This window comes from Nannospalax galili, unplaced genomic scaffold (assembly GCF_000622305.1).
Source record: "Nannospalax galili isolate Female #2095 unplaced genomic scaffold, S.galili_v1.0 scaffold80, whole genome shotgun sequence".
NCBI lineage: Eukaryota > Metazoa > Chordata > Mammalia > Rodentia > Spalacidae > Nannospalax > Nannospalax galili.
This window is the reverse complement of record NW_008347188.1, coordinates 324,677-347,530: the sequence shown is the minus strand read 5'-3', so window position 1 is coordinate 347,530 and position 22,854 is coordinate 324,677. Positions and strand designations below refer to the sequence as shown.

At 47.9% G+C, this 22,854-nt stretch overlaps 1 protein-coding gene across 4 annotated transcripts; it reads right to left on the bottom strand.

Annotated features, from left to right (window-relative positions):
* Positions 1-214: 214 nt before the first annotated feature.
* Zic4 (Zic family member 4) lies at positions 215-22,683 on the bottom strand. Of its 4 annotated transcripts, XM_008843687.2 has the most exons (6): positions 22,283-22,683; positions 19,367-19,618; positions 15,822-15,906; positions 9,553-10,170; positions 4,931-5,246; positions 215-2,927 (listed from the first exon to the last, which is right to left on the bottom strand). In XM_008843687.2, coding segments are annotated over exons 3-6 (1,005 nt in total). In that variant the 5' UTR covers positions 15,892-15,906; positions 19,367-19,618; positions 22,283-22,683; the 3' UTR covers positions 215-2,926. The 4 variants fall into 4 exon arrangements, with proteins under 4 accessions (XP_008841909.1, XP_029424448.1, XP_029424446.1 ...); XM_029568588.1 differs by lacking the exon at positions 9,553-10,170; XM_029568586.1 differs by lacking the exon at positions 215-2,927 and having other exon boundaries at positions 4,894-5,246.
* Positions 22,684-22,854: the final 171 nt, after the last annotated feature.

Sequence of the window (22,854 nt, the reverse complement as noted above, 5' to 3'; positions counted from 1 at the left end):
ATTTTGTCCATGGGTGAGACTGTGGCCAGAGATGTTTCTGCCCTGATCACAGCTTTAGCAGGTCCCTTATTTCGCTATCTCAAGTGGCTAGGCCACAAAGATAATTCTGCCAAACCAAGAAGAGGGATGTGGAGAGGACTGAAGACTGGTAGGAAAGCCCCAGGTCTTTCCTAGGATGGTGAAGAAATAACTGGACACTGTGATTCCAAAGAGAAAGGAAAACAGTAAATCATTTATTTCCAAATAAAAGAGCAGAATGGAGGTACATATACACAAGCTTTGGACAAGAAAGGACAATTCTTTTTATTTCATTTACATTTACATGTTTTCGAGAAGTTTATGCCTCAGCTTTCAACTCTGTTTTTATTCCACAATCACAGTCAAATACACAACAACTTTTTTCTTTCAAGTTGGTTCAGAATTTAACTGATGCTAAGAGGACAGATTATAAACCACAAACACTGTAGATAGACAAGGTGCCAAATAAATGATCTAAGGGTTGACTCAGATTTAGGTGTATGTTAGTTATGCTTATAAAATGTTTGCCTAACTGTATAATTCACATTCATCGCAATCATTATATGTTCCCATAAATTAGCCATACAAACAGACATATGGAGAGTCAAGCAAACAAGCAAAATCAATATGAGACAACATTTTGCAGCAACTAGAATAATCACACGGGTCACAGGTTGGGGAAAGTTCTTCACAAATCATTTAGTTAGCACGTGGAGTGGGGCAATGGGCACATTCTCACTTATGTAAATCACCCTTAAAACTACAATAGGAGGTTGAGAAAACTTGAACAGGGGCAAAGTTTCTTTCTAGGCACAATATAAAATGAAGAACTGCACATGGGAAAAGGGGTTGGCATTTGCATGCACTTTTTGGTCACTATCTTGTAAACCAAATCGTCTTAAATCCTAGACTATGAAGAAAACAGGAAAACATAAAAATGTTTCTCTCCCTCATGCCACTATCCCACCATCCCACCATCCTTCGGGTTAATGACAGAAAGGGTGTGCTGGTTGGTGCTAATGATAAGAAAACTCATTGATCTATTTATAGCAGAAGTTGCCTTGAAGAAGGGAAAGCTTAAAACATTGCTTGTTTGCAGCCTTAAGTTCCAAGAATCCCAGGCAAGAATACTTGGAGCATAAATAAGGATCTCCAAGAGAAGTTAGTCCAGTTTAGCACACCTGGGCTTGGTGTAATGCAGGTCAGAAAACAAACACAACAGACTCAGGAGCATAGACAGGCTATATACCCTCTGCCTGGCCCCTCCCTGCATCACCCAAGGTCCCAGAGTTGGTGAGAAGGGCCTCACCACATCTGCACAGCTGCGTGGCCCTGAGGGTTAGGCAGGGCTTCCCCCCAACCCCCTTGGCAAAGTGTATCCCTAAAGTTATCTCTTAGTGGAGCATGTGGATTTTTTTTTTTTAAAGAAAATTGATTTTATCTCTTTAGGAATGGTTTGAAACTAACAGGGCAAAGCAAAGTTTGACAGAGGGGAGAACAAATCGCTGACAAAGAACCTTTTACATTTCATCAGCGTTGTTAGGACGACAAGCAGGAATGTCTCAGATAATAACTCCCACTTCAAAGATTTTTCAGCTCAATAGAAAGCGGACCATCCTTTTTATTCAACCACAAGGACTGGCACTAAAGATGACTCCACTGTTTGATTTCTTTTCCACCATGTTTATTTTTCCTCTATTCACTAGGGTACTTGGATAAAATAAACAACAAGACAATTAAGGGAACATGGACTTCTAACTTTCCTGCCATCTTCCCTATCCCCTTGGCCTTGGGCTTTTCAGTGTTTGCCCAAGGCCAGCCAGACCTAAGGATATCACACAGAGGTCCTTGAGAGGGAAAAGTTTAAGGAGCTGTAAGAGACTTCCTGAACTGAGGCTCACAGTGGAACTAACTGTCTCTAGGGCATAATCTACCTTTCCCAGGTTCCCCCAGGCTAACCATCTTCCTCTGGAGTCCCTATTCAGGCCTGTACTGCAGAAAATTGAGCTAGGCTTGCTGCTTTGGCACCTTCACAGGTTGCCCTAGTCATTCACTCAGACTCTGGGGCCTCTTTGGGGCACAGTCAGGGCCCTCCTTTTCTTGAAAGAATCCCCAAAGTCTCCTATGTCAGGGTGCATCGTGAACCCCTAAATACTACCAAGACAGGTCCTGGGGAGGAAGTATATACTGGAGAGCACAGTGACAGTATTAAATGGCGTGAAAGCAAAGGTCAGCGCAAATGTATCTTAATAGAGTGTCTGCAGTGAAGTGTGCCGCCTTTGAAGCGGCCGCTCCCCGCGCGCATTTCCATGGCGAGCCTAACGCGGCATGCTGATGCACCGTCAAACTCACACTTTCAACCCCAAAACCCGACTCTTTGAACAACCCGAGCTTGATTAGACCTTTCTCCTTTTCTTTTCCCCTTACAAACCATTTCCTCGCCTTTAGAAACTCGCCATCAAACCCAAATACGCCCTCTGATCACCGCAGAAAGCAGAAACAAAGAGGGCTGAGCCTCGATTCAAGCGGCCCTTTTCTTCCCTCACATTATTATCCATTTTTATTATGATCGGGAACAAGTGCCCATTCGCGTGGGTTTTGTTTACCGGAAATTAAATGAAAATGATTTAGTCCGCGTCAAACAAAAATATATACTTGTATACACAAGAAAAAAGGCCTGTTAGACGTAAATATTATGTCCTTAATGAAAAGCCTGGACGGGCTCCAGGCCCGGCCTTTCAGGATTTCAGTGCGACTTGCCCATTGCCATAGAAATCCTAACTTACCATGAAGATGCACCGTGGCGAAGAAACACTGCTTTGTGAGCCGGCCCTTTGATGTCTCAGGCGCAAGATGTGGGCGCTCAGCTGCGCAGGGCAAGATTACCTTGCGAGCAACGCGGTGGACATCTGTAACAAGCAAATGAAAAATTAAAGGCTATTAGTGATCGATCAAACATTTTTATTTTGTTTCATTATTTTGGATTGGGGCAGAAGGCAAAATGGGGTGCCTTGAAATGGAAGAGAAACAAACAAGTCCTATCTGAGAAGGGGCCCTTCTTTAAAAATGGCAGCAGAAGCCGCAGGCTTCACAAATACTGTGTACCTTGGCAGGGAGGTTAGTGTTACCCTTGGGAAAAAGTTTTTTGCTCCCAACTGTCCATGCCAGGTGTGTGGGCAGTGTTGTGTCTCAACAGCAGATTCAGTAGACATGTATTTGGAAGATTCTGGTTCTATTAGGAGTAAGGAAAACCATCCCACTCCAGTTAAGACCTTCGCTCTATCTGATGGAAGGTATGGGTCTGTAGGACAGGAATGAGACATGTGTGAGGGATTCTGAGGAAAGTATAGCATGCTGCAGGGGGTTGGGGCTAGGAGTCTGATGTCCAGCTTTTATTTTATCTAATTTGTTTATTTTCTGTGGTGCTGTGGATAGTCCTGAGGTTTCAAGGGAAATAGGCAAGCCCTCTACCAATAAACTGTACCCCCAGCCTCCGGGCTCTGCTTGTAAAATTGAATTCCTTGGGGTCTTCTCCCCTCACACTCGTTTCCAAAGCCTTAGAGAACTGGGACAAGATTGTCAAACTTTCTTTCTGCCCCCGTTCTCTGCCCTTTAGTATTTTTCCATCTTCAAATCTCAGCTAGGATTTTATGGTGACTCTGTCTTCCCTACAGAAGGTGGCAGGGAAACAGGCCCCTATTTTCTCTCTCTCTTTGGGGGGCAATAATTGTGCAGGCCTTGCTCCCCTCCTCCATCAACATCTGTTTTATTCTGAGGACTTCATACTAAGTATATCAAATACGCTTTCACTCTTTAAGCCTACTGAATGTTTACTTGTATAATATTTAGTACTGTAGTTCATTTCTCACCCCCACTCCAGTCACTGAAAATAAGGCAAACGTTGTGTCCTTTCTGAGAAAGGCCATACCAAAATTGATGCTGTTCTCTAAGGCTTTGATTCAACAGTGGCATCAGCCAGCTCAACACCCTCCAGCTCCAGCACCCATAAGGTTGCATAGCAGTGCCTACATAGATGGGGGTGGGAATCCTAGAAGCTTCACAACTCAGGATCCTTAAAGGCTCTCTGGCAATCCTTTGTCTGTGCTTCCTGTAGTTTTAGACTCATTCCCTACCACAAGTGTCTAATGTAGATTGAGTTCAAGCCCAGACAGAAGACAGACACCCCAAGAGAACACCCCTTTACGACCTGTGTGTGTGTGTGTGTGTGTGTGTGTGTGTGTGTGTGTAAAGACTAGCTGAAGGAAGTGGAAAAGCAGGCAGGCAAAAGAGAAAATAAATGAAAGGCAAGAAAACGGTTGTGGAATTCTGTCTGCCCCTTCCTGGGTTCTGAACTCCTCCGGTTGGAACTGATGGAAGAGGGGAGGGGCAGGAGAAGGAGGCTGTGACTTTGAGGTGTGGAGGGAGTGGCTAGGACTATAGGAAAATCGGTTTCAACCTTCCCGTCCTACTGGGAGAACTTGTGGCTTTGTTTTTGCCACTTGCTGTTGCCGGAGTTGTGAATAAATTCTAATAGGTTGTGTTGTTTTATCTCTTTATCCCCGACATTGGTCTCACAGTACCCTGCCAAAAGGGCAAAGGGGCTACAGTGGAATAAATGTGGAGACTGTCTTAAAATAATAAACCTTCACTTAACGCACTCGATATCCTCTAGTAACATTCAATGGTGCTCTATCTACTTGCTTTCTTCCTTCCCTCCCTTCCTCGACTACTTCTTGAAGACTCAATAACCCTGCCTAGACTCGAAGTCGGGGTTAGTCAAACCCACACGTGTGAAGGCAGCCCTGGTACTGGAGGCGGCGGTGGCAGAGGCAGCGCCTGGACGTGTCACCAGGCTGGAGTGGAGGCGCTGCAGAGTCAGCCTCCACCCGGCCATGCGCCCTGACACACGTACCATTCACTCAGGTCCGTGCCACGCACAGCCACCGCTGCTGAGGAGGCTACCGGGGGCTCAGGGCTGAAGTCTGACGAGGGAGACGTGAGGGCAGATGGGGTAGCGGAGTCGTAGCCAGAGCTGGGTGGCGGCGAGCGACCATGAACTTTCATATGCTTTCTCAGAGAGCTGGGGTGAGTGTAGCACTTGTCACAGCCGCGCACCTTGCATGTGTACGGCTTGTCACTCGTGTGCACGTGCGAATGCTTCTTGCGGTCGCTGCTGTTGGCGAATCGCCGCTCACAGCCCTCAAACTCACACCTGAAGGGTTTCTCGCCTGGAGAGGAAACTCAGAGACATTAGTGGGTGCGCGCCATGTCCGCATCTCAGGGCTGCCGCCCCCTCCCACTCTTTTGTTTTCTGCAAAGGAGTCACAAAAGATTTTCAGACTTCACTTTCCTCTGAACTTTAAGTCCGGCACCCCCTCCCCAATTGCTCCTTCTCCAGCCCCCCCTTCCCGGAGCAAGCCCACGCAGACCTCCACCCCTCCCCCCGCGGCGTCTTGGGCCTAGGAATGGGGGAGGGTTCGGAGGAGGAGCGAGAACGACTCCATCTTAGTTTCATTCTTGGAAATCCTGTTCCACTCTCCTGTTTTCCTCCAACTTTTACGCAAGTGGAGGGAAGAAGCTCTGCAGTACAGTAGACTTGATTGAGTACCTCATATTGACTCGATTTGAAGTTACTGCCCCAAGAGCACTGCCCAGAAACCCACAAGATGCATACATCCTGATCCATGCTGGTGCAAACTGTTTCCTAAGATAGGTTTTGTGCAAGCGCCAAAGTGACGAAAGAATTTAAGAGGACGAGCGGCTGATGCAAACGGGTGTGCGTAAAGTGGGAAACATTTTGAGGAACCATTCACCTCGAAGGTCACTTTTCCAGGACACAGGGCCTTCTCCCTTTACCATTCATCCCCTGAAGGCAAACATTCGGCAACATTCTTCAAATCTTGCCTTATCTGTTAGGAATCTCTCCAGATAACGCTCTCCTAATATTTTATTATGCTGATACACCAGCCTCATCGAGACCCTGCCCTGTGTAGCCAAACGGACGGTGTTCGGTCAGTGAGTCTTCCCGGACCCTTCCCCACCCTCCTGTTCCACTTCCAAGGCGGAGCTGAGAGGCGAGTAGAGGAAGATGCTCAAGCTAGGCGGGATCTGAAGTCTTTCTGGAAATTGCTGCCCTGAGCCCGGCAGGCTTCCGGTAACCGGTCAGGCCAGGTCCTCTCTCTAGCCACCGGGAGGGCTGCTGGTCTAGGGAGAACTGAAGGAAGACGCGCCAGCGCTCTAAGCTGGGGGTATTGGCTGGACTGAGCCCCAATCCAAGAGCTCCCTGCTGCCTGAATTCCCAGGCTTGCGGGGGCGGAAAGGGCCAGAGAACCCAGAATTCCAAGTTCCTGGCTCCGCTAAATCCGTGGCGGGAAGGGAAGGGGGAGGTGACTGGGCTCTTTAAGCAAATGAATGTCCTGGAGTGCTCTAGGATGCGAAAGCTCTTCTGCCGGAGGCTGAAGAGCAAGTGCTGTTCAGCTCTGGCTTTTGCTGTCCCGTCTCCCGCCGCATCCAGGAAAGGCCAGAGCTTTCCGGCAGAACAAAGCCACCCCGGGCGGCGTGGGCGCTCCGGCAGAGCCCGAGGTTTGCGCACAGCCCGCCATCCGCGCCCGCGGCCGGTGACCCGGTGACTCCCGTACTGTCCCGTCCTACAGCTCACCCTTGCTGGAGTTCAGCTACTACACTAGGTCCTATGCAGGGTGTTACCTGCTGCCATTTTCACAGACCTCGGCAACCATCTTAGGGAAGTGGAGGAAAATGTGGAATAAATCGATGTTCCCACTTGTCCCCGCCTTTTCTCCTTAGATCCCTACCATCATCTGCAAACCCAAAACCCTCCTTCCTCCTCCCCTCTTTTTCTTTTTAAAATAACTTAGAAAAATCATTGCACTGAGGTCTACAAAAGAAAACAGTTTTACTGAGAAAAAAAAAAAAGAGAGGAGGAATAGAATTTGAAGGGGCGGGGAGAAAAACAAAATCTGCGGTACCCAAATCTCATCCCAGCTCCTCATGGAACATTCAAGTAAAATAGAAAATTCTTTCGCTCCAGACGAGGAGCAGAGCAGGCACCTGGGAGAGGGCAGCATCGGCACCGGACTTAGCTGACCCGGAGGCCAGGTGCGCCGCGCCCAGGCCTCCCGGCTGCCCGGGTCTCGGGACCCACGCGTAACGGGCCCCCGCCGCCAGGCGGCCGCCAGCCCTTCCCCTCCCCCAGGGCCCAGCCACGCAGGGGAGGGGGGTGAACTCGCGGCGCCGGGCTGGGCCGGGCCTGCAGCCCGCCGAGCCACCCCAGCGGGGCTCTCACCCGGGCCCCGCAGCTCGCCGGGCCTCGTCCCGGCCGCGCGCTGCCGAGTTCTCCAGCCTCGGCGTGGCGGGGCCAGCGCCATCTTCCCGTCCTTGTGGCGGGGTCTGCTTTCGTCTTGACTCCGCCCCGGCGCGGCCTGGGCGCAGACCGGGAGCCCCTGGCCCGGCTGACGGCCGCGGGGAAGGTGGGGAGAGCCCCGCCTGGGGGTCCGGGAGGGGCACCGGGGGTGAAGTCCGCGCTGCGCGCTCGGGGCCCGCGCCTCCCTCGTGGCTGCACCATTGTTCCAGGATCTGAAGACCAGCCAGAAACTGAAACCTTCCTCACCCGCCGCCTCCAAAGCCAGGCTGGGGATTCCGATTCCGGAGAATCTCAGCTAAGAAATCTGCTCCCGATCGCCGCTTCCGCGACTCGAGGAAATGAAAAGCCATTAATATTTGAAAAGGCAATTATTTTCCTGTTGACTCGAAAACTGTCTTCATGAATAATTTGTAAAGCGTTCTACTGCCATTTGAGAAACATTGGGTTGCTGCTCTGCCTCCTCCTTTCCTGCCCATTACTGAGGAGATTTGAGGGAGACACCGGAGCAGCGGAGGCTCTGTAGATTCTTTTTTTTTTTTTTTTTTTCTAAGTCAAGAGGTAATGAATCAGGACTGCGAACGAAAAGAACGCGCAGAATCCTGCCTGAGTCCATGCAAACCCGAGAGCCAGCCAGGCACCCACTTCCTGATGTAGGTCGATTGCGCTAAGAATTTAACCATTTTCTGCTTCACAGACTTCAAACAGTGGGGCTGCAAAGAGCAGTAAAAGTTTGTTTGCTTCAAAATCTCTGTCATTAAACATGAGTTCCTTCTCCAGCTGCGGATTGTGGATCTACTTTCCAGGTGCCGGCTGCCAACTCCCGGAGCAGCGAGCCTGAGGACTGAAATTAGGGTCTTACCCATCCCTCGGTCCCCAGGGATGTAACTTGGGGAAGGGGGAGGGGGGATGAAAGCGAGAGGGCGGGAGATCGCGGAACAAGCTCGGGAAAAGCTTACAAGAGGTTTTCGAACGTGTTCCTGGAATAAAGGACGAGATCCAAACTGTACTTTGGTCTTGCTTTGGCCTGTGCCAGAGTCCTACCCCTAAACTTCGTGGAGAAGGCAGTTTGGCGCGAGATTTAGTAAGCTCCATTTCCGGCTCTACAAGCCTAGCGGACTTCGACCCTAAAACAGGTTGCTGCTCTCGCAAGGCTTGCAGCTGGGGAAGATGCTGGTTGCAGAAGGGGAACACCCGGTTTGAACTCTTTGGGGCCCCATCATTCTTCCCTTTCCGGCCTCCAAGGTGGGGGAGGGGAGAAGACGCTGGCTTCTTAAACTTCAAGGGAGGGGGAGGAGTAAGGAGAATCAAACAGTGCCTGCTAAACTAATTAATGTAACTTCACAGGCTGCTCCGAAGTGGGAAAACTTTCTTCTTGCAATTGTATTAATTAGTGATGCTTCCGGCCAGAAGAGTTCAACTCGCAGCCTCCTGCACCGAGCTCCTTTCCTTTCTGTCACTAGAGCTAACAGATGTGGTTGACACATGTCCCTATTTCACTTAACAGCTCGGTAAATGACATTTAAGGCGGTGGGTCCCATTGGGTCTCTGCTAAAATAAGAGAGAGGTTTACCAAAATGTTCCTTCTCTGCGGCTAGTAATACAAAAACTGGGCAAAAGTTAGCCCTCAAGGCCCATACATCCTAAAGAAGGCGCTAAGGGGTCAGATGACCCCTCAGTCCAGGTGGTGGTCAGGTGGTAAGGCTACGCAGGAGGAGAGTCTCCAAAAGTGATCTGTAAATGTTAGACAATTGTTCACACTTCATTTAAAACTTTTGAGAAACAATGTTGTTTTTCAATGTCTTAAACTCCAGGGCCTGGCCATGTACTCAGTGGTAGAGTGTTTGCTAGAGTGCCCTGGGTTTAATTTCCAGATCCGAAAAATAATAAAATTAAATAAATAAAAACACAACGCCCTAAGCTAGGAGCATTCGTTTACCAAGAGGAATGGCAGAAATGTCGAGCAACCCTGTCCACAGCCTCCGGAAAACGGTGAGTTCAAGAACAGACGCTCTTGATTACCGTTTTATAGATTTGGCTCCAGGAAACAATCCCAAAATGCCTCCCCCTCCCCTCAGTTGGAATTTAAGGAAATTCAGACCCAAGGGCCTGTTTTCACATCTGGTCGCACGAGACAGACAGCGCTGAGTACTGACCTGTGTGTGTTCGTTTGTGTATTTTGAGATTTTCTGATCTAGCAAAGACTTTCCCACACCCGGGGAAAGGACAGGGGAATGGCTTCTCGCCCGTGTGCACGCGGATGTGATTTACAAGTTTGTATTTGGCTTTGAAGGGCTTGCCCTCGCGCGGACACTCCTCCCAGAAGCAAACGTGGTTAGCCTGCTCTGGGCCGCCGACGTGCTCCACGGTGACGTGCGTGACCAGTTCGTGCATGGTGCTGAAAGTTTTGGAGCAGGGGCGCTGGGGTACCGGGCCGTCAGCGCCCAGCCACTTGCAGATGAGCTCTTGTTTGATGGGCTGGCGCATGTAGCGGAAAAAGGCGCCGGGGCCATGGGGTGAGGTGAGGTTCATGGTCAGGTTCACACCGCCGTAGCGGTGCAGGGCGGCGGCTGCTGCCAGAGTGTCGCTGCGGGAGGTAGGCCCCAGCGCGAAGGCTTCCGGCCGCGCATACATATCTCCCGGGAGCCCCAGACGCAGGAGTCCGTTCACAGGACGGCTGTGAGGGGCCTGAGAAGGCGGCTCCTGAAGGCCCCGGAGCAGAGAGGGGTTCGAAGCGGCGGCGAGCTGGGGCCCATGGTGTCCAGAACTGCTACCTGTTGTCGAGACAAATAACGAGCATGAGACGCGGTGGCGTGGGCTGCGCACTTTCCCCGGCCCCCGGGGGGCAGGCCCTGCCCAGCCGCACTCAGGATGCTGCGGTTAGCACTGGGATCGAGAGCCGATCCGCGCCGGCAGCGAACCTGGCCGACCCAGCAAGGCCCAGATGCCTTTGCTTTGGTCTGGAGAGACTGCTGTTCCTCTGAGTTCCGGGGGCGCGTGGAACTGGAGAGGGGTGGGGGGTAGCTGAGGGGGCAGGGCCGGAGCTGTAGGTGCCGAGGGGCAAGGCATCCGACCTGCTCCTCGACAGCATTTTGTGGGCCAGCACCGCAAGGAGCTACTGGACCAAGGGTGCATGTCCTAGCAGCGGGCATTTCGGAGGTGGGGAATTCGGAGTTGCTGGTGATTTAGAAGCGTCCTAGACTTATACATTAACTCCAGTGCCCCACTGTGCCAGGAGAGGACTGCCTGCAGCATTCTGGCCTGGCAGCCGCCGGTGCTGCCGTTCTCTGGCAGCGCAGAGAAAGGACGACCAAAAAACTTATGCAAAGCGGTGTAGGTTTTGGGGGGTTCTTTTTGTTATTGTTTTTTTTTTTTTGTAGTTTTGGGTTTAGGCTTTCCCTCCTTCCCTTTCACTTCATCTTTAATGTCCGCGTGAAATCCTGGCCACTACACTGGCTGCAGCAGGGCGCTTAAAGAAATGAATAGATTGGGACCGCGACCGGGACCGTGCTGAGGAACAATCAGCTATGTCACCCATTGGTCCATGGCCTGCCCCGACGTCAGTGATGACAAGTTCTCTCTCTCTCCCTCTCTCTCTCTCTCTCTCTCTCTCTCTCTCCCTCCCTCCCTCCCTCCCTCCCTCCTCCCCCCATAGCATTTAGGCTTCTGCTCATGCGCTCTCCCCAGGCATGGACTCTTCTCTTTGCTGCAACTTCCTCCCCTCTCTCAGAAAACAAAAGTGGATCAGCTGCTATTCCCCCTCCCCCCAGCTCCGAGAAGTGAGCAGGGTTAGGTTATGCCTCTATTCGCCTTGACTTGGGGATAGGGAGTTAAGGGGGATCTAAAGACTTGTCAGTAGCTGAGAACCTAGGACCCTTGAGGTGCTAAGGAAGTTTGTCCTTGGAGCTGAAGTGAAAGGTGGGGACCAAGGCAGGAAAGGAGACTGCAGACGAACAGGGAAGCTCCAAGGAGAGCGAACCTGGAGCTCAATTTTTTCTTCCGTTCTCTGAAATTTCCTTCTCTTGATATTTCTTCTTTTCTTTTTTTGCTCTGATTACCCCTATCCTCAGCCCACCTCCACGCCACACTTTGCCTTTCTTTAGATCCTTTTGTCACCCCATCTCCTCAGCCCTTCTCTACTCTCTTCCCTTTAGCCCTGCTGGTCCTGCTCCTTGGTGACTGGCGGGCTCCAGGACGCCAGAGGTGGTGGTGACCTGAGGGAGGCTTGTCCGGAAGGAGCCCTTTTCTCTACAGTTCCCCTCTACCCTCGGGCAGAAAGTCCATAGTTACAAAGGCGCTGGGCCCTCAAAGCTGCGCGGGAGGGTCGGGGTCCAGAGACCTGAGGAAGAGTCTGCAATCACTTCAACTTTCAAATCCACCACTTGTTGCCTGAAGATGAAGCCTTAAACTCCGTCCTTGCTAGCTTTAGGACTCTAAATAGTGGTCGCCACACTTGGCAGGGCAGACTATAGAGGCTATGCGCGTCCCAGGCCTCCAGCCTAGAGCAGGAATCGCTACCATGGTTGGGTGAGGGAAGGCCAATTGAAGAGGATTTCAATTCTGGTTCAGTCGAGTGTGGCATAAACAGGAATGACTGCTCTTTGTGTGCGGCCCATCAGCTAGGGTCAGCTGCTTCCACTGAGTAAAAGGAGGTCCCCAGCCCAGCCCCTGACTGTTCCTTGTGGTCAAAAATGCCAGTGGAAGTGCTTGAACCTTCCTTATGGATGTAAAGCTTGTGTCCCCAAGGCACAGAAAGACAGGTTTTCAAAGAGAAGCTCTAAAAAATGAATAAAAGATCCCTTAGCCTTTTAAGAGAAGGGAGAAATTTGGGATAATTACAAGGAAAACTAATTTAGAATTGATAGACCTGCCTCCACCCATTCTCATAATTAGTAAATAAACTTATTTTGTTTTTGTTTTGTTTTTGAGACAAGGGCTCATGTAGCTCTGGCTGGTCTGGAACTTGTTAGTGGAGGAGGATGATTGTGAACTGCTGCTCCTCCTGCCTCCCATCTTCCAGGAGCTGGGATTATAGATGTGCATCACCACAACTGGGTTTAATGTGGTACTGAGGGTGGAGCCTAGGACTTTAGGAATGCTGCAAAAGAACTCTGTCAACTGATCTACAACCCCATGCCCTAAATAAGAGTTTTAAATTTTTAATAATTAGTTTATTTTCTAGAGCTTTTAGATTCTTCATTCATTGCTACTTAAGGCAAGAGATCTAGCAAAGAATTAACTTCCACAGTAATTTCTCTAGTCTGTGTTTCTCTGCTCCCCAAAAGGAAGAGCTTAGGACACTACCAACTACCAATGGATTTTGCCTAAGCACTAAACCTAAGTGTGTGTGTGTGTGTGTGTGTGTGTGTGTGTGTGTGTGTTTCAAGGGGGCGGGGAAAAGAACAGGGGCCTGTCAGACCCCTTCTGCTCTCTAAATGAAGGCCTTCCACAAGCAATTTAAGAACTTGACTGAGGATTTGTATTTTCCTGACTTTCACTATTTTATTTTCTAAATTTCGCCCTTTCTACAGCCAGAGGTCCTTCTGTCTGGTCTCTTGACTTATTTTCCCTTCCCCCTGGTCTTGGGACAGTTATTTCCAAACCTCGGTGAATTTCAGGTCTTCCCTCTGAGCACAATGAAACATGTTTTCTGGTGAGTCTGAGCTGAACTCACAAAGTGCTTGAAACACAACAGACAAGTATGCAGAAGAAAGCAAAATGTGCTCCTTCTTACCTAGCTGTTTCTATTATCCATACTTTAGAGCTGCGGCGAACAACCTGGGTGCAGAGGCATATCTGCAACAGCCTAGGAATTAAAATATCCTTTCTCCTAACTATGCCTAACTGATAGACAATTAACTGTTCAGAATGTTTGTTGAGCCAACCATCCACTTTAGCTCTGATTAAATTTTTTTGATTTGTGCCAATATGCATTCTTAATACACAAACTGTGACTGTATCTTCATTAGAAGCTTTGAATAACAATATAGACTGAACAGAGTTTTTAAAAACACTTTTAGCTGTTTGGGGAAGCCTAGTGAGCAGCTGAACTCTTAACAGTGTATTTTCTTCCCATTTTCACAGGAGAAGAAAATGCTAACTTTCCACTAGCAGGTTGTAGAGAGAAAGATTTTTTTAACCTCAAAGTTCACAGACCTCCTGAATTCTAAGTACTGACTGTGGACCCCAAGGATAAAAAGCAGTGGTATTATGTGCACATATTGTTAGTGTACACTCGCTCTGACCAACGATGCCCTTGAAATAGTATGAACATGTGTATGACTTTTTGTGCCAGCAGCAAAAGGGCAAACATATCTGATTCAGCCAAAATCACTGACAGCCTGGCCCCATGGAGCTCCTTCCCAGATGTAGCTTTCTCTTGAAGCACTGAAAACATCTGGACCCATCCTGGATAGATGTTTCTTGAGTAGCCAGGGGTCAGTCGACCTGCAGGTCACAGAGGTTGCCTGATCCTTGCAAGGTCGGTGGAACCATATGGTCCATACCTCTCAGTGACTAAACATAACAATGGGACCAGACATTCTTTTAAAGATATTTCCCCAGAGATAACAATAGAAACAAAAATTTTTCTTGTATTCACTAAGATTATAGACATGGAATTTGGAGCAATTGCATAAGGATCTTCAAGGTGTATTTCTAAAATAACCCCCAAAGCAGTCTCAAGCTAACAAATAATAAGTCAAGGGGCCACCAATGGGGATGCCAAAAAGGGAGTATTCTGCAGCTCAGAGATTTGGGGTAAATGTCAGAAACACACCACACACACACACACACACACACACACACACACACACACAAAACCGCTAAAAGACTAGATTGGACCAGTGGCCCGTCAACATCCTTCATTTTCCAGACCACAAATTAATGCCCAGAATCATGACTTGAGCACTTTTGCTCACAATAGCCAGTCCAATCAATGGCATAAACAAGTGATTTTCTAGCTTACTTTCTAGAAATAGGGCAGTTGGTGGCTCAGCCATCTGTCAGAACTCCTCACATTACTGGCTGAAATATCTGACCTCTTTCCATTGGTGGGGGGGTGGAATGATTATTCATCAATACCTGGGCTACTTTTTCCATTTTACTTTTACAACAATGGTAAATGATGATCATCTATTATGATCAGGGGCGTGGCTCAGAGCCAGGCCAAGTAGTCTCTGTCATCTGAACGTTCTGCTTCAAGATCTGCAGCTTCAGTTCTTTTTCCATTTCTGACCAGACTTTTACCCCAAATAAGGTGCATATCTTTGAAGAGGCTGTTCATTGACTTTAGGATCCCTGCAGTGGGAGGGATCTCAAGTCTTATGAAAAGAAATAATTTAAGCCCTAGAAGCCTGCCATATGTCCAATCCCAAATTATGCAAAGGAGATGTGGTCTGTCAGAATTTTTTTAAAAGAAGAATGTTTCCTAATTATGGAAATTTGTGCTTTAATCATCATTAATAGAACTGAGAGAATGGAAGAAAATCTACTTGGATGGAATTTAACTTCCAAGCAATGCTTCTATAAAATGTCTTTTAACAAAAGATTAGGATTCATGCTAAAAGACCTTCCAAAATAGTATTAAGGAATCAAAATAACTGAATTTATGTAATAACCATGCCTCTCATTAGACTTGTTGCAATAAAATAGTATGAAATAATAGGATAGAGCCATTTTCTGAGTTACTTAACTTTTGTTAAGAAGCTTGTCTTGCATACTAATAAAGGACCATCTTTGGAGAAAACAGTTGTATAGTTGAAATGAAGAAAACTGGATGCCTGGAGGGGGGAAAACCAACCTTAAATCATATGCTTATTCTTAATGGAATATTAAATTAAATTCTTCACAATGAAGGTATTTCTGACAGAGTGGCTGTCAGTCACTCTTGGTTCGACACCACATTGTGGGAACATAGCCACTGCCACATTGCAGAAGGCTGTGTCCCTGGTAGAGATGATGCATATCATGTAAACCTCATCACCAAGATCAAAGTCTGCTTCTTTCATGGAAGCCAATACATGTCAAACCTCATTCCAATCAAATCGTCTGGAAATGAATTCAAGATGAATATGTCATAGAATAATGTGACAGTGGAACTGCAGAAGGTCAGGGGTGGTTGTTTCAATGATCGAGTCGTCAAATATTAATTCTAAAAAGTCCAGATGAGTAGGCATTGAGGGCTAATCCTCCGGCTGCTGGGGGAATGTTGTGTCATTGATTTATGTGCAAATGCATCAAACACCAAGGTGTTATTCTAAGTTTCACTTGAACTCTTGAGACGTGCCCAAACTTACAACTCAGTATAATCAAAATAGGAAACAAACAAAAAACATGCTTTGCATATAAAAGCACAAAAAAGAAGTAACCAAAAATTAAAACTTCGGTAATCTATATTTAAATTAGTACTTTGTTTTTCACTTACTTGATTCTTTCAGATGATTTCTGTAAAGCCGTAACCGTTTCCTCATCACCAAAGACGTCTTGTATCTCATTCTCTGAGTTTGAGCCTATTTGAGAAGAAAAGGGCTTAGTTAGACACTGTCATACGTGTTTCTTCGGCAAGAATCTGTGATCCGAATATATCGAATAAATATATTAGTCTGAAATCTTCTAGTTTTTCTTTAGCCATTTTCAAATTTTGAAACTAAAGAAAAACATCGCTGGTGAATACTAATATTTGTTGTAAAATGACATGGCATATGCTGATAATAAAAGTATTGAAAAATTCTAATTTCATATCTAGAATGGTATCTCAAAGGTATTTACTACTCTGCCTTGCAGTGTTCAAAAATGTGTAGCTTGTAGAATTTGAAATTTTGAGAAGACCACATTATTTTTTCAAGTTTGTTATTTACACTGGGTGAGGTGGTTAAGGGCCTCTGACTCTCTGGAGGTGTGTGGTTATGCTTAGTTGCAATATTAGAATGAAGAAATCTGCAGATTTCAGAACCCGTTCTGTCTGTAGAGGTGAATAATCTTTTAGTCTCACATGATATATATCACCAGACCCACTTAAGAGCTGTCACTGGTTCATTTTTCAAAGCTAATATTGCATCCCACCAGATTAAAAAAGTACCAATGTTATCATTTCATCCAGACTTTCCCCATTTTGCGGTTTAGAAGATTAGAAGTAACACCTCTCTCTTTCAAGATACATGCATTACTTGTCAGTGGCTGGGGCTGCCCCGAGTTTGGCAACCATAAATCCTTAAAATCATAATAAGGACCTGTATGTCTGTCAGGCGAAGCTGAAGGCAGTGGAGCAGCCAGTCAGTCCACCTAACACTGACCTTCAATGTGGCTTAGAAAGACAGTCATTGAAAAAGATCTCAGGCTGGACAAACACAGCAAGCCCTCAGTCAATGGGATGTCTGCCTGTCTTGACACTCCAGCACACAGAACAAGCAGCTGTTTAACTTGTTGAACCACAGGGTAAATCCAAGTGATGCTGGGCTATAGAAGAGGGGTTCCAATTTTCTATGTTTCTCTCACACCCAACTTAGACTCAAACAAGCCTTGGGTCTCCATCCTTTCTTGTCTCTTCTTTTACAGGCATAAGCTTAAGACATGATGAGTAGACTCACCTTTTCCCAGAGGATTTTTTTTTTCATTTCTTTCTAACCCAAATGTATCTTTTCATAAAGGTAATAAGCTCTTAGCACAGACCAGGAAGCAAGGGAGGCCCAGCTTTGCATTCCTACAGAAGGGCAGTTGGAGTATCCTCACTGCAAATGTCCTCATGGTGGGATGTCTGGCACCACAGTTCCTGGTTGGTTGGCAATAATAGAATTTTCTTGTTTGCTTCTAAGGGAAAGGGGTGTAAGTTTCCCCTTGAAACTTCTGTCCACCCACAATGCTGGCACAGCCCAACTTCTAGGAGGTCTGGGTCACTCGTGCCCTCCTGCCCTATTAGCCCTTTATACAATACTGATGGTGTCATAGGCATGTAAATAAATGTTGCAAAGGTTGAACAGGCAGACAAGAAGGACCTTAAGAAAGAAACTCTGTGGTAGCTCCATCACCTAGCCGGTGCAAGGAACGAGGGTAAACAACTCTTTGGTTCAAATTCTAAAACCGTATAGCCAGTTATCTTGCTGAAAGAACAACTAGAGAATTTGGGGGTTGTCCCTGTGCCCCTGAATCTAAGGTCCTCAGGATAAGAGCTCTGACAAGCTCTTAGTTAGATTTTTTTCTTGCTCTTGGGGTGTTTTTTTTTCTATCGTTTGCTACCAACTCAGCCAGAAGAGCAACCAGGAATCTGCCTGTATCGGACCTTTGAGGGAAAGAAAAGTGCTACCAAGCCCAGCGATTGGTAGTGCCAGCCCAGAGCCAAGAAGGTGGGACGGTTGATAGTGCAAAAGGCATTTTTTGGGGGGGGGAGACATGGAGGCTGCCTGTTGTGGGGTGGACCTAGTCCATAGAGGCCTGTCTAAAGTCAGAGGTCACCTAGAGCTGGAGACTTTAGTTCCCAAGGTGTTGCATACTGATTTACTCTCAGGAGCTGGGGCAAAGTCATGAGTGCTTGCCGCTAGACCTCGGCCATGGCAACCCCAGAGCAAAAGCCTCCAGGCGATCTGGGAGCCACCCCGAGTCAAACAGGAGAACTGCTGCTGGCTTTAGCTACTGTTGCCAGCTGCACCCCCATCTCCCTGGCTCCCCTCCATGAGGCCTTGAAGCACCGAGAAATTGAGTTGAGACCCTGGATGGTGCAACCCCCCTTTCTTTTTTCCTTTAAAGGTAGAAACTCGGACTTTCCAGCTCACTGTTGAAGGCTGGGCAACCCTCCCTCCGGTGCCCAGAGTCAAGCCTGCACCAGCGGGTCACCAGCAGATAATCTAGCCTGGGCTTTTAAGCATCAACCCCAGTCCCAAAGTACAGGCTCCTAAGGCAGAGGAAGGGAAAACCCCCTTGCAGTTGCGAAGGTCGGAGGTCTCTGCCAGGCCTTGGCATCCAAATGTAGTTCCCTGTAAACAATGCGGGGAATGCAGCAGCCTTTCAACGCTCTTCTCTCCATTTCTCAGACTTCGCTCTCTGTCAACTGTCCCTGTGGGCCATTTGTCAACCCCAAACTTTTCGGCTCAGACTTTGCACCAGAACTAACTCTTTCACATCTCAAATCCGTTCCCTTTTCTCTTGCCGGCAATGTCTTATGCTCCTGGGTCTATGCTGCGGCCTATTCCAAAAGAGCTAATCGCTGCACACATTCGCATCAGGAGAGGAAGAAAAAAAAAAAAAAAAAAAAAAAAAAAAAGGACAAGCCCGAACCCACGGCCCGGCACAACAGAGCAGATGCTAGAGTTGAAGAGCTATGAGACAGAACTAAGATGCGGACTGGCAAGCAGCCGGCCGGAGGCGAGCCCAGCCAGCATCCTCAGTAACTGAAGAAGTTTTACAGTGTAGCAGTGGCCAGAATTAACTTGGCTTTTAGACCCTGGAACTGGTAAAGAGAAACCCTTCCCTAGCCTTGCCTGAGGGAAAAGCAGAGAAGCTACAGGCGTGGAGCCCCTCGCGGTCACCTTCTCAGTTTCCTCCGCACAAGAAAGCGATTGGGCAGTTTTACCCTTTTTGTGGCCACGGTGGGAACACTCCGGCAATTTACAAGAAGGAAGGCAGAAGGGCAACAAGCTGCTTTTGGCGCCACTGCCAGTGGGAGCCCCATCTGCCTTTCTTGCACCCACCTCTCCTGAGAGGAAGAGAAGGAGGCATCCTCATCGCTGCCCCCCCGCCGCAGAGGGGCTCCTCCCCCCCCCCTTAGAACCAGTGGGGTGGGGCCTGTACCCGCGGTTGCTGGGGGGTGGGGGTTGGGGTTGGGGACGAAGGAGGAGATAGGGAAGAAAGTCTGACTGGGTCTCTGGGACCAGCGGGGTTCGGGGTTGGGGGGGTCAGTGGTCCCAGTAAGGACACTTGCTAGGCGAATGCTGTAGATACGGGTCTCCCCTGTTTGTCCCCTGGTCTCAAATCACTTACCCTGCTCCACCTGTTGCCCGGATCACCTCATTTCTGAACGTCACTTTGGGGTGGCTGAGGGGAACCACAAACCCCTCTAAGTCTCTTTTGTGGTTCCATCGATTCAGTCATCCTTCATTTCCCATTTTCCAGCTTTCGGGGACGCAGTTAGGGAATGTATGATGAAGCAGAAATGAGCCGTCAGGATGATATTTTAATGGCTTATATGTCACGTTGGTGCATGTGGCTTTGAACTGGAGCCGCTCTCGTTTCCTGCAGAGAGCGCCGCAAATCCCACTTGATAACTTCTACAATCCACAACTTTTTTTTTCTCACCTTTACTCTTACCCTGGATATTTGGACGAGTTTCGTAAAAATACTCTCTGTCAATGTCCCCGGTGGATATTCCACGTACTGGAGAAGACCGACTTTTCTTTTTTGAAGAATTATTTTCCCTCCCACCTCCTAATAGCCACCCTTCCTCTCACCCTTGTTTTTTTGTTTTTGTTTGTTTTTGTTTTTTTTTCCTCTAAAAGCTGTAGAGGTGGATTCAATATTTGTTTTCCCTAGTGAGAGAGCATTGTAGCCTCTAGAGGAAATGTTTCCTTGAATACAAGGCTTTCAGGGTTCTAGGACCCAACTTCCCCTTGTCAGAGCTGAAAGAACTCAAGGTTCTGTTTTTTTTTTTTTCAAACAAAATATATAATAGATTTTAAATTAAAACAGCCTTGTGCTCCAATCCTTTCCCTCACTCCTCACCAGGTTACCACTCAGACTAAGTATGGAATACTGGGCCACTGTACTCAGACTTGTTGCTGGGGACAAAACATCATTTCTTCCTGTCTTCATAGAATTTTTATTCCCTAGCACCACAAACACAAATCTCTCCAGACCCTGAGAAACCATAGCCATCCACAACCTGACTTCTTAACCAGGGAGCCTGGGCAAAGGGCAGCCCAGTTAGGCTTTGGAAATCAGAATGTACTGATGAGACTAGCAAACCAGAAAGGTGAGGAGTGGCGGCAGCTGACCATGCCTTCCTCCAGCCCTGGGAAGCTAGTCAGTAAAGGAGGGAGGGAGAGAGGGAGAGAGGGAGAAAGGGAGGGAGGGAGAGAGAGAGAGAGAGAGAGAGAGAGAGAGAGAGAGAGAGAGATCATTTTCATTTTCCTCTTGCCTGGGGAACTGGTAAGTTTCCTAACCCTGCAGCGGGTGAAAGGATGAGTTGAAGCCTCTTTGTCTGGGAAAGAGTTTAGGACTCTGATTCAGCTGCAAAGAAGCCAAATGAAGTTAGAAACAAAGGGCAAATTGAAGGATTCCGACTCTTGGCTTTTTGTGTTTTCCTTACTAGAAAATAATTAGATCTAATGAATATGCAGGCTCTAAGGCTAAATCCTGGGCTGGGCTGTTGGGTTTAAACTCAGCTAAGGAGAAATGCAACCTTCATCCCCTGATCCTTGCATCCGCGGGCATTTTTTGAAATGTATAAATGTCGCTCGGTTTAATTGATTGAGTCACAGGGATTTTTTCCCTGCTTTTAAATGCCATACTCCTCTACCTTCCAACAATCATTTTAATATATAGTCAATGGTTCTTTGTGGATGGGACAAAAAGCAACTACGCGCAGTTGTTGAATAGACTTTGCGCTGGGCAAAGACAGGTTAATCGAGGGCCGCATCGCGAAAACAAGCGAGTGTTGTATGTTTGCACTGAATCCAAATGTCTGCATTTTCCTAACTAAATCAAAGGGAGTGTTATTTCTTTTTCTGCTCACTCATCTGAAGGTAAGTAAATTTTCTCTGGCGATCAAAAGCCTGGTCCGCAACAAAGACCGCGCCCGCTTTTTCTACCGTCCTGTTGTGGCAAGTTGCGGAATTTCAATAACTGTGACAAGGGTGACTGATTTGTGAACTAGAAAAGGTTTGAATGTCACAAAATTTACATTGGTCCTATCTATCTGGGATTTAAATACCAAAAAAGTATTCCAGGATCTCTAGGGAGCTTTGAGCAATCCCGAGGAACAATGGCCCGTTAGGAAATTTACAGTTTTACCTGAATGAAAGGAGCCTGGGGATGGGAACAGGAGGGTAAAGGGAACCGGGTGGGGGTGGGGGCAAGGCAGACAACGGACCCGAGAACAGAAAAAAAAAAAAAGAAAAAGAAAAAAAAAAAGAGGGAGGGTGAGAGATTGGCAACAAGGTTTCCAAATCGCCATTAAAAAAGAAAACCCAACAAACGACTGTAGATAAGAAAAGTTAAGAGTTCCTATCCACCTGTGTTTACGCGGGGTGGGGGCACACAAAAGAAGCTTGGAAAACTGAGGCTACCGGCAACACCGAGAACTTACATTTCCAGTAAAGAGACTAGCTACCCAGGCGCTCCCGAATCTTAAATTATAAACAGGAGGGAGGCCTGGTAAAAAGGAAGCAAACTTCAAAAGGAGCAAATAACAAAAGCCTTCTTTGCTGCCCTTGAAGGGGGGAGAAGGGGAGGGAGAGAGAAAAGAAAGTTGCTGAATCGGGACATTCTAGAAGTGCCTTTGGGGTGTTTATCAGCCTGTCCCCTACTGCTGCTCTCTGGGACGCCGGGGGTCTCTGGTCTATAATCGCTTAGTGGAGGTTTAAGGAGGAGAAGGACTGAGAGAGACAGATAGACAGATGGACAGAGAAAGAAAAAGAGAGAGGAGAGGAGGAGAGGGGAGAGAAGAGCGAGGGGGATGGGGACCATGAAGGAGGGAAGAGGGAGAGGAGAGAGTGAGAGAGAAGAGAGAAGACAGAGTGGGGAGAGAGACATTCTGAGAAGGAAAAGGAATCGTGGCTTTTTTTTTTTTTTTTTTTTTTTTCCGTGAGAAGAGGGGAAAAATTTGCCAGGAAAAAAAAAAAAGTTGCTACTCCTGGCAGCCCTGTTTGTCAAAAGGGGATGTCAAGCGCTTTACAATACCTGGGATTGATGAGGCGGGCGGGCCAATGAGCAGCGCGCGGCGCCTTGGCGCGCCCTCCGTTGGCGCGGCGGCCGCGGGCGGGGGGAAGGCGGGTTCGCCAATCGGCGTCCGCGTCGGCAGCACGTGACGCCTCCCCCAGCTCCCATTCATCAAGGGGGGGGGACGGTGTCGTCCTTTCAATTCATTTATCTGCAGGAATGATTGCTGCTATCAGTCTCGCGCTCACCGCCCGGCTGAGGAGGTGAAAGTTTCTCCCCAGGAAGATAAACCGCAAAAGACAATATTGTGCATGATTTGCGCCTTTTCTTTGCTTTTTCTCCCCCCCCCTTTATTTTTTTTTTTGCAAAAAGCAGAGGAAAAAAGGAGAGTGAAGGAGCGAAGAGGCGAGCCTGAGAGAAAGAACAGAGAGAGGAGGGAGAGATAGCGAGAGAGCAAGAGAGAGAGAGAGAGAGAGAGAGAGAGAGAGAGAGAGAGAGAGGAGAGAGAGAGAACGGGCGAGGGGCTAGCGGAGAAGCGAGGAGGGGCGCGCTGCGCGAGGGGAGAGCAAGCAGCCGCGGCTCTCGCGCTCACA